Below are 12,302 nucleotides of genomic sequence, written 5' to 3'. Positions count from 1 at the left end.
TTTTGGGGCGTTTCTTCAGTACGTATGGCATCCGTGTGATGGCGTATGTGAGCCGTGTGTGCGTGTGAAATGTCCGTATTGACATAAAATACGTACGTGTGCTGTCGGTGTGCTGTCCGTTTTTAAAGGCCCGCATTCTTACCCAATTAACGTTGTTAATCATTCATCATGAGATCCTGGTGTTGTTATTTGCTTTCAAATGACCTGATAGATTGGAAACAAGTGTTTCAGATTTTGTGCTGAACACGGACATACTCCGTGTGCGGTCCGTGCAGGCACGGACCCATAGACTAAAGCGGGTCCGTGCCTGCGTGCTGCCGGCAAAAAACGGACATGTCGTCCGTGTAGAAAAGTGCACACACGTACTTACGACACGGACACACGTTCCGTGTGATTTTACGTGCGTGTGCCATCTACCATTGATTAACATGGGTCTCCGTGTGTACGTGTCTCCGGTACGTGCAAATACGTACCGCACACGTACAAAAAAAACGGATGTGTGTTGCGGGTCTTATTAATTCTTTATGTGTTCTTTGAAATCCTTATTGACACTGCTGGTTTGGTAACATTTAGGCCCTGTGTGCACACTACGTTTTTTACCGCGGTTTTGCTGCAGAAAATGTTCATAACCTTTCTGCAGTCCTTCCCCAGCAAAACCTATGGTAAAAAAAAAATGCTGTGCGCAAACTGCGGTTTTTTTCACCTACAGGTTTTGCAGCATGTTTTCTGCAGCAAAAATAATGTGCATGTCACTTCTTTTTGCCATAGATAATGGTAAAAAATTGCACAACTGCGGAAAATTTGCAGCAATACCACGGTGAAACCGAGGTAAAACCCGTGGCAAATCGCGGTAAAACTGCATGCAGTTTTTGAGTGCGGTTTGCTGTGGTTTTTTTTACGGCAGGTATGGTAATCTTTCAGAGGGTGTGGAATTTTCTTAAGAAAATTCCATTTCCTAGTGCACACAGGGCCTTAGTTTCTATCTAATCTTTCTGTAGATTAAATTTGTGAATTGTTGTTCCTTCTTGTCTATTATTATTTTTTATTTTTTTATTATTATTTCGGTAGGTATTATCTGGACCTATATTTCACCTCAGTTATTATTGGAACTCTTGATTGTGATTTATTAATTCTTTAACCAGATCGTGATTATATTTATATATTGCAATTAATCATTAATTAGTCATTATTTCTTATTGATTATGCGAGTTATCCCATGGTATTATACGACCTGTATGCAGTAATCATCTATTATTTGATTATAAAGATATTCCCTTATCAGTTATATATATATATAGATATATATATATAGATATATATATATATATATATCTATATATATATCTATATATAGATATATATATAGATATATATATATATATATATATTTTGTTAGATGTTTAGTAAAATTATTCAGATCACATTGCCCCTTTCATATTTGTTGTGAGCTCATTTTTGGACCCATTCAATACAAACTTCCCTATTGTTTAGCTAAGGTATTGGTTGCTAATTCTATTATGAAATGAATGGACCTTCTTTGTGAAAGGCGTGTTCTGTGTATTCAGCTGTTTACACAACTGATGTAGATTTCAGTGAGCTCGGTAGCACTGTAGCTTATGAAGATTTATTCTCTTAATAGAGTCGAGCCTGGATAGCGGGCAGCTATTTCCACTTGGATGCCCTCCGTATGTATCTCACTGCTAGGGCTCGGTTCCACTTGCATTTTGCACAGATGACGAGTGCAATCCAATAAAACATCAGTGTAAAACTATGGGGAAGTGTCCATCAGCAATTGATTTCTCATGCCATATCAGCATGAGCAATAAATCGCAGCATGCTGCATTTGGCAGTGAATCTCAGCTCACACACCCCCATACAGGTCTATGGGAGTGTGTGAAACATCGCACTGCCCTCGTATGTCATCCGACAGCAGTGCTATGTATGCAGAGACAGGCCGGGGAGGAGAAGGCGAGAAGTGAAAAGATAAATGCATATTTTTTTATTGGGAGCATTACAATGAATGGACAAAATAGGAGACTAATGTTTAAATACCCCAGTCCTTGATAACCTGGCATGAGTAACATTAAAATGAACAAATTATGTTACATATATAGCGACAGGAGCTGTCACTGATGGCTACTAAATTATATTCTCCATCATGAGAAATTGCATGGGTACTCCTGCTTTCGATCTATATTTTGATTGCCTGGGTAACATTACGATCAAATCATCTGATGTATGGATGTACTGTATTATTTAGAATAGACATTATATCCTCTGTAAATGGTGACTTCTGATTAGAGATTATGCATACTAGAAAGAAAATAGAGGAAAAAATAAAAAAAGGGGGAGAAGGAGTATTAGGACTTATAAAAAGAGACTAGTGTGGCCGCCACCAGCGGCTAGCAATCATGCATTTTGCAACATCTATAGACATGAAAAACTGAGATAGCACTACAAACTACACACTGTCGGCCTCTAATGAATCTGGGCAGCGGATAATAAATGACAAAGATGAAACACGTAGGGCCAAAATAAAATAATATCGCATATAAGTGCCTTATGACAGTGCAGATAGATGAATGAAAGCGACAATCAAGCTATTTCTCTCTACTCAGTAACAATGCTGAATGGTTAGCACGCTAGGATTTTATTAGAGCCAGGGTAATTACCGGCACATCACTAACATACTTTGATAACATTCATAGCGGTTGTCTTGAAAATATACAATTAACAGTTATTTTAACAAATGTAAATGTAATTCCTTAACTGCAGCCGACACAGGTGACAGTGATATTGGCAACATCCTTAGAATGCCTCACATAGTCACTGCTTAGGGGCTCGATTCCACTTGTGCATAGCTTGTGATGTGAGAGCATTGGAAGCAATATGCTAATGACCCTCTGCTGCGAGTGTGACACAACGGTCATGGGACTGTGATCCAATCTTGCAATCTGATCACAGCTGAGGAGAACAGGGGAAACACTCTCTCCCCCTCTTCCGCAGCCTGTCTCTGCGTACATTGCACTGCACTTGGATGCCATGTGACTGCAGTGCGATGTTTCACATGCTCCCATACACTTGGATGGGTGCATGTGAACCGAGATTCACTGCCAAACACAGCATGCTGCGATTTATTGCTCATGCCGATATGGTATGAGAAATCAATTGCAGATAGGCACTGCCCCATAGTTTTATACTGGTGCAAATGCAATCTGATGTTTTATCGGATTGCATTCGTCAATGCAAAACGCAAGTGGAACCGAGCCCTAGCAGAGAGATACGTACGGATGGCATCCAAGTGGAAATAGCTGCCCGCTATCCAGGTTCAACTCTATTAAGAGAATAAATCTTCATATGCCACAGTGCTACAGAGCTCACTGAAATCCACATCAGTTGTGTAAACAGCTGAATAGTTACACAGAACACCCTTTTCACAAAGAAGGTACCGTATTTTCCGACGAATAAAACTGAGCGTATAAGACAACCCCCAACTTTTCCAGTTAAAATATAGAGTTTGGCATATATCGTATAAGCCGACCCGAGTAATGTCCTCATTGACCAATGTATATAAAGCACTGTGGAATTAACAGCGCTATATAAATGAATAAAATTATTATTATTATTATTGTTTAGTGATGTTCCCTGCAGTAATGTCCCCATTGTTTAGTAATGTACCCTGCTGTAATATTCCCTGCTATAATGTCCCATGCATTAATGAGCCCATGGTTCCCTTCTGTTCCCTATCATGCAGTTGTTTACACACAATAAAAGATATTCTCACCTGTCCTCCATGCCCGCAGTGCCTCCAGCTGCTTCTTGCAGTCCGCAGGCCCATAGACCCCTCCGTGATAGCGTGAACGGAGTGTCCGCTGCAGGATGTCGTCATGGCTTTACTACAGTTGAATGCTTTATGGTGCTACAAAGCATTCAACTGCAGTAAAGCACATCCAATACACAGGTCCGCTGGTACTGTCAGCGCTTTACTGCAGTTGAATGCTTTGTGGCGCTGTAAAGCATTCAACTGTAGTAAAACCATGATGACATCCTGCAGCGACCACCCCGTACAACGGACGCTATCAAGGAGGGGTCTGTGTGCCTGTGGACTGCAAGAAACAGCTGGAGGCACTGCGGGCATGGAGGAGAGGTGAGAATATCTTTTATTATGTGTAAAGCCATGATGGCGCCGTGCACCGCCGTATAAGGCGACACCTGGCATATAAGATGACCCGCGACTTTTGAGAAGATTTTCAGGGGTTAAAAAATCGTCTTATATGCCAGAAAATACAGTACATCAATTTCATAATAGAATTAGCAGCCAATACCTTAGCTAAACAATAGGGAAGTTTATATTGAATGTGTCTAAAAATGAGCTCACAGAAAATATGATAGAGGCAATGTGAGCTGAATAACTATATTAAACATCTAGCAAAAAAAAAATATATATATATATCTATTACTGATAAGGGAATCTATATATATAATTGCCTTATTCTGTTTATCTCTCTGTCTGTCTGTCTTGCTCCAAAATGACGTCATTACAGTGACAACCGTCGCCACACCGTGCGCGCTAAAGAGCCTGCGACCAACGGCTCAGCTAACTGAACAGTCCAAACTATGAGCCGACAGGATGACGCCTGACACTTTCCCCTGCACCAACACGGAGCCCCGACTTCCCGGTGAGTGCTGCACCCCCGGGAGCACACACCGGGAACCCAGCCGACACATACCCACCGCTCGGCTCCACCTCCCCCCCACACTCCACCCTCTGCATGTATACACTGAACACATACATACACACACACACCTGGATAGTGACCTGTCCCCAGCCATGCAGTCCCCGGCATTGACGTCCCCAGCGCCATGGCCCCACTTGGCTCCGCCCCACCCGCAAACATGGCCCTGTTTGTGTACAAAAATATTTTTACTTAACTTTACACTGTTCATGGCCTTCTTTCATTACAAGCCATTAGACTCATCTATTAAAACTGCTCCTTCTGTTGTTTGTCATTTTAAAACCAATAAACAATTATAAGAATACTAAATTAAATCTAACCCATCCAGTCCATTCATTACCTTATTATTCAATCTGCTAACCTACATACACATTCTAGACTACCCGATAAGCTAGAATCGGGCCACCTTCTAGTATATTTATAATCAAATAATAGATGATTACTGCATACAGGTCGTATAATACCATGGGATAATTCGCATAATCAATAAAGAAACAATGACTAATTAATGATTCATTGCAATATATAAATAAAATCATGATCTGTTTAAAGAATTAATAAATGACAATAAAGAGTTCCAATAATAACTGAGGTGAAATATAGGTCCAGACACTTCTTTAATAATAATAAAAAATAATAATGGACAAGAAGGAACAACAATTCACACATTTAATCTAGAGAAAGATTAGATAGAAGATAAATGTTACCAAACCAGCAGTGTCAATAAGGATTCCAAAGAACACATACAGAATTAATAAGGCACAGCGATATAAGTTAGAAAACATTAAGTTAGAGAAATATCTGATCATTTAATGCGTAACAGCATGAAATTGTTAGTTTGTTTAGTATTTTAAGTGATATGTACATATTGTTTGTAGGTGATCACTATTTTCACATTATTTGTTAGTAAACCCAATAAAGATTACGTTTCAAAATAATTTTTCACAGTAATTTTTAATCCAATTGGATTAGTCATTGAGGATTAATAATTTATCTACTTTGGAGATATCCCCTTTTAATCTTTTCAGTGAATCAGTAAATAGTATTTATTAACTTTTTTGTGTGATGTCTAATTTCAGATATTTTCATTTATTAACAAGCAAAATATATCAACCTAAATGTATCACTAATACAAGGTCAGGAATAAAATAGTGTCAGAATCACAGGGGTATGTAGATGTCATTACCATATGAAGCGACACGTCAGATTTGAAAAATGGGATTTGGCCATAAAGCCATAAATTGGTTCTGTTACTATGCGGTTAATAAGGCAAATGGACAGGGGTTGACTTTATGACATACCTTTTATTAAAACACTCCTTGGCAAATGTTAATGGGCAATATACTGTATTGGTGCACAAAGCCTATATTTGTCAGCTTCTGACAGTAATGTGGAAAAATCCCCACTGCCCTGTGCTTAATGGTCTAATAATATTTATTTTTTATTAAATCCAATTAATCTACCTTTCTCTTTTAGGTACGAAAGAAAGAACAAAAGAAACTCCGTGAAATAATGAATAAAGAGCTACAAAAAATGGATTACATGAGTGAAGAGGAATATAAAAACATCTCAGATATTTATGTTATTCCGATTTATAAGCGTTGGAAAATTTACAGGTTTGACTGATTTGGTTCTAACACCAATTTGTATGAAGCAATATTAGTGTATAGTGTATAGGGGCACATTCATCAAGCAGTTTTTGTCAGAATTCTGGCGTAAAACTGCTTAAAATGTCACAAAATTTGGGCACAACTGGAAATTGTGCCAAATTTTATCATTTTTACACATGTCCCAGCCACTAACTTCTTCCCATAGGGTTAACAGCATTTTCCTTCAATAAATTAAATTATTTTGTACTTACTTGGGCAATCTTTATGTATTACTAAAGGTAGTCTGATAATCTGAAACATTTAAGGGCATCAAATATTCTAAAGTAGAAGAAGTTGGGAAGAAGACAATTATTTTTTCATTGTAGCTGCTGGAATTAATAATCAATTATTTGAATGGGCTGATTAATATGTTACTATATAATCAAACATGCAGATATTGGGTTACTCTTCAGGTAAATATTGTTAAAGCAATGGGTAGCAGGCTGACTTAAAGTGCGGCTACACAAAGAAATTGAATTTGTAATAACGTTGTGTTCTTCGTATAATGGCACTAGGCGGATCAGGGGAGTGATTATGTCACCGCTCAGTATACCGGAGCACGGTTGTAATCAAACCCAGACACTTTGAGTGAAAACTCGATCTGCCGGCTGTGCAGAAAAGAGGATATTGAACATTTTTGGTGCCTTTTTCCCCTATAGACATTTTCTTTTTTTCAGAATCCCAACGTTTCTGCAATTAAGAATGCATAAAAATACTCTATCTCAGGCCTCCGACACACATCCATGCCGCCGGTACGTGTTTGCCATTTTTTGCATGTCCCGGCGGCACGGATACACGTACACCAATGCTACCCTATGGTAGCAGGCACACACACGTAAAACCGCACGGAATGTGTGTCCGTGTGCGTTTGTACGTGTGTGCGTTTTTCTGCACGCTGACATGTCCACGTTTTCTCCGGCAGCACGGGTGTCACACGGCCCGCACCCGTACCACATGGATGTAGTGTGGATGCGGTCCCGTGTGACACGCGCCGGAGAACACACACGTGTCAGTGAAAAAACCCCAAAACATTTACTCACCTTCTCCAGCCCTCCTGTCTCTACCGCTGCTGCCACTTGCTGCCGACCATCGCTCATTATGCTCATTTAATATTCACTTCACTGCGGCCGGCAGCAGCAGCAGCGGGGAGATGGCAGGGCTGGAGACCGAAGATCAGCACCACGGACAGCAGCGCGGACCACGTGAGTATGCAAATTACCGGTTCTACGTGTGCTATCGCGGATAGCACACGTAGAACACACGTGGACCACATGTACCAGAGACACGTACTTACCACACACAACACGCAGGGTAAATACGTGTCTCGCAAAACGTGCGTGTTTTAAACGGAAGTGTGTTTCAGGCCTCACCAAGATAATCAGTTTTGCATATGTTGGTGTAGTCAGCTAACACAAAAAGGCAGCACGGGAACATAGCCTAAAAATTACTGTTTTGTGAACTTATTCAGTTAGCGACACCAACACAGAAGATGTTAGGGGGTTACACAGCAAGGGCCATTTCTGGTAATATCTAGAACACTCTGAAAGTTAAGGCCGCTTTACACGCTATGATTTATCTGACGATATGTTGTTGGGGTCACGGTTTTCGTGACGCACTTCCGTCATCGTTAGCGACGTCGTTGCGTGTGACACCTATGTGCGACTCCGAACGATCGCAAATAGGGTAAAAATCGTTGATCGTTGACACGTCGTTCAGTTTCAAAATATTGTTTGTCGTTTGGAACGCAGCAGACATATTGCTACTTTTGACACCCTGCCAACGACAAACAACATCCACACGACCACCTTGGTCAAACAATATATCGTTGAACGATGTAGCGTCGTTTGTGAGATGTGTACGTGTGACCGCTACAAAACCACCTATGTGCGATCTCGGCAAATCGTAACAACGATCTGGGCGTGTCACATCGCTAACGAGAACGCTAGCAATATCGTTGTGTGTAAAGCGGCCTTTACAGGTGCAAAAGTAGATTGTATTTTTACTGTAATAAACAGTGCAGCATTGACTCATGATAGTGTCTGTTAAGAGACTCAACATACTCATTAGAGCTAATAGTGCATAATGCTGTGTTATTTTTAATTATAGGTATCATTCATGACTAAAATCTGAAAGCCCACATTATAAAGGAATGGAGTCCATTGGTGTCTACTATGTGGCAGTTCCATCTCAGGGATAAAGTTTATTACTCTCTTCCTAATATGGAACAGAATATTGAAATTCAAAATGCTAACATGTACCCAATGTCTGCCAAACCCACCAATAGGTTTGACCGACAGTCTAAAGTTTGTCCGAGCGCCGGACGACTAACAGCCGGGGGAGATAGCAAATGTGTGTTCGATTTTGGAATGCCGATCACTTGTTGTTCTCCTAAGGATCAAACGTAGATTGACGTCCCATTTGGTGGCTTTCTCATAAAAAACACAGAAGGGCTCAGTTGAACCAATGCTCCAGTATATGAGTATATTGGCTGAGATGTTATCGGCCAAATGATCAACAGAAGCATCGTTCTGCCGATAGCCATCCTTCACGACCTTGGACGGATCTAGCCGTCATGGTGCCCTGGTACTTAAAGACCCATGACGGATGTATCCTAGAAGGAGGGGACCTCTGCTTGACCTCCCAAGGCGTGGTTTCTCCACCCCGGACCTATGGTGCCTGTGATTGGCTGATTTGTGACAATGAGCCAATCACAGGCATTGTAATGTTTCAGCTAATAAACATAGCTGAAACATTGCAATCCAGCCCTGATCGGTGCTTCTCTAGCACTGCTCATTGGCTGACCTTTGTTTCAACCCCCCAAACTCTGATTGGAGGGATCGTCCTCGTGATCGAACCCTCCAATCACCGTGAATCGGGTTCCGGTGAACTGCCGGTGACCGCTCACCTCCGGTTCATTCCATCCGTGGAAACTGAGGAGAGCGATCCTGCCGTCGTGATCCTCGCCGTGCCTGCCGCCGTGATCCTCGCCGTGCCTGCTGCCGTGATCCTCGCCGTGCCTGCCGCCGTGATCCTCGCCGTGCCTGCCGCCGTGATCATAGCCGTGCCTGCCGCCGTGATCCTCGCCGAGCCAGCCTGCGATCCTCTGTAAGTATTGCTACCCCGCCCCCCATCTGCTGCTGCCCAACTCATCCACTGCTGTTCCCCCCACCCCCGCACCGCTCCGCCGCTGTCCCCGCACCGCCGCTGCCCACGCTCCATCACTGACCCCACACCATCACTGCTCCCGCACCACCCCGCCGCTGCCCACGCTCCATCGCCGCTGCCCCCACTCCACCGCTGCCCATGCTCCATCTCTGCTCCCGCACCACTCCACCGCTGCCCACGCTCCATCGCCGCTGCCCCGCTCCATCGCTGCCCACGCTCCATCGCTGCTCCTCCGCTGCCCCCGCTCGATCGCCACTGCCCACGCTCCATTGCTGCCCCCGCACCGCTCCGCCGCTGCCTCCGCACCGCTGCCCCCGCTCCATCACTGCCACCGCTCCGCCGCTGCCCCGCTCCGCTGACTGCCTGTAATCGCAGGCCAGTGCCTGCTTCCCCTCCCCCATCCATCTCTGCACCACCCCGCCACTGCCCCCGCTCCATCGCTGCCCCCACACCGCTCTATCGCCGCTGCCCCCGCTCCATCGCTGCTCTGCCACTGCCCCCGCTCCATCGCTGCCCCCACTGCTGCCCCCGCTCCATCGCCGCTCCCCAGGCTCCATCGCTGCTCCGCCGCTGCCCACGCTCCGCCGCTGCCCCCGCAACGCTCTGCCGCAGCCCCCGCTCCATCACTGCCACCACTCCGCCGCTGCCCCGCTCCGCTGGCTGCCTGTAATCGCAGGCCAGTGCCTGCTTCCCCTTCCCCATCCCCCATGGAGTCCCTCATCCACTTCAAGGGGAGACTGAAGTTCCGCCAGTACTTGCCCAGTAAAAGGGCAAGGTACGGCATTAAACTCTACAAGCTGTGCGAGAGTACCTCAGGGTACACTCACAGCTTTAGTGTTTACGAAGGCAAGGACACGCGGATCCAACCCCCAGAATGCCCACCTACTCTGGGGGTGAGTGGGAAAATTGTGTGGAGTTTGATCCACCCACTGCTTGATAAAGGTTATCATCTGTATGTTGATAACGTCTATTCAAGCATCTCACTTTTCCAATCCCTCTCTTCCAGAGGTACCGCAGCTTGCGGTACGATCCAGAAAAACCAGAAGGGCCTCCCTGTTACGCTAATTGGGCAGCTGCTCCAAAAAGGTGAGAGCAGAGCCCAATGTAGCGACAACATGGTTGTAGTTAAGTTCAAGGACAAAAGGGATGTCCTTTTCTTAACCACAATACATGGTCCCGGCACCTCTGCAACCAATGTTCGAGGTACATCAGCACAGGTTCGCAAACCGGACTGTGGCTTGGCGTACAACAAACATATGGGAGGAGTTGATCTTTCTCATCAAGTCCTCCAACCCTATAGTGCCATGCGGAAGGTTAAGGTGTGGTACAAAAAGCTGGCCGTGCACATCGTGCAGATGGCACTATACAATGCCTTCGTGCTCTGACGATGTGGAGGCCAGACCAACACCTTCCTTCAGTTCCAGGAGGTAGTAATCAAGACCATGATCTTTGGAAGAGGAGGAGAAGAAGAAGCAGCAGCAGTTCCTACTACCTCTAGAACTGAAGGTTCCCGTGTGGTACCAGGGCAACATTTTCCTGGTGAGGTACCACAAACCACCGGAAGAGGAACAACGCAGAAAAGGTGTCGGGTGTGCTATAAAAAAGGGGTGAGGCGGGAAAGCAAGTATCAATGCGATACCTGTCCCGACAAACCCGGACTTTGTATGAGTGACTGCTTCAAAGTCTATCATTCGTCCGGGTACTAAATTGATATATGCCAACCTAAAATTCCTGAGGCACACTACACGACAAAAGGCTGCTTTACACGCTGCGACATCGCTAGCGATGTAACACGCCAGATCGCACATGCGATCTGCCGAGATCATACATAGGTCATTTTTTTTGTAGCGCGGTCACATGTGCGATCTCGGCAGGTTGCATGTGCGATCTGGCGTGTTACATCGCTAACGAGATCGCTAGCGATGTCGCAGCGTGTAAAGCACCCTAAGGCTATGTGCCCACGGGAGCACGTACCTTCGGATATATTCGCAGGTACGGCCGCATATTTCCCGCAGCTGCCCGCCGACATCCGCAGCTATTTTTAGCTGCAAGATTCCAGCGAAATAGCTGCGGGAAACATGCGGCCATACCTGCGAATTACCTGCGGATCTCCCTGCCTATATCTCCATAGCGGAGGGCCGGGGATTCCACAGGTAATTCCGCAGGAAGAATTGCCATTCAATTACGTGCGGCTGCGGGACATCCGCAGCATGTTCCGCAGCCGCATAGTGGACACAGACATTCCCCATGTCCCATAGGATAACATGGGGAGTGTCTGTACATGGTAAAACCTGCGGATTTATCTAGAAAATCCAGATAAATCCGCAGGTTTTCCACTGCAAATTCCGCAGAAGCAAGCTCCCGTGGGCACATAGCCTCAAGACTGTGACCTGACACACACTACACAACAAAGACGGTGACCTGACACACACTACACGACAAAGACGGTGACCTGATTCACACTACACGACAAAGACTGAGCTGATTCACACTACACGACAAAGACTGTGACCTGACACACTACACAACAAAGACTGTGACCTGACACACACTACACAACAAAGACGGTGACCTGACACACACTACACAACAAAGACTGACCTGATTCACACTACACGACAGACTGTGACCTGACACACACTACACAACAAAGACTGACCTGATTCACACTACACGACAGACTGACCTGACACACACTACACAACAGAGACGGTTACCTGACACACACTACACAACAAAGACGGTGACTTGA

At 44.7% G+C, this 12,302-nt stretch overlaps 1 protein-coding gene across 1 annotated transcript in view; it reads left to right on the top strand.

Moving 5' to 3' along the window:
• The window catches only part of LOC142243898 (NFX1-type zinc finger-containing protein 1-like), a 312,672-nt gene that overhangs the window by 206,241 nt on the left and 94,129 nt on the right, over positions 1-12,302 (top strand). Inside the window, exon 20 of the mRNA XM_075316094.1 lies at positions 6,213-6,352. Coding sequence (XP_075172209.1) covers positions 6,213-6,352 — 140 coding nt within the window. The remainder of the gene's footprint in view (positions 1-6,212; positions 6,353-12,302) is intronic.

Source organism: Anomaloglossus baeobatrachus, chromosome 6 (genome assembly GCF_048569485.1).
Source record: "Anomaloglossus baeobatrachus isolate aAnoBae1 chromosome 6, aAnoBae1.hap1, whole genome shotgun sequence".
NCBI lineage: Eukaryota > Metazoa > Chordata > Amphibia > Anura > Aromobatidae > Anomaloglossus > Anomaloglossus baeobatrachus.
Note: the sequence above shows the minus strand (reverse complement) of the source record. Positions and strands in the feature narration are given on the sequence as shown.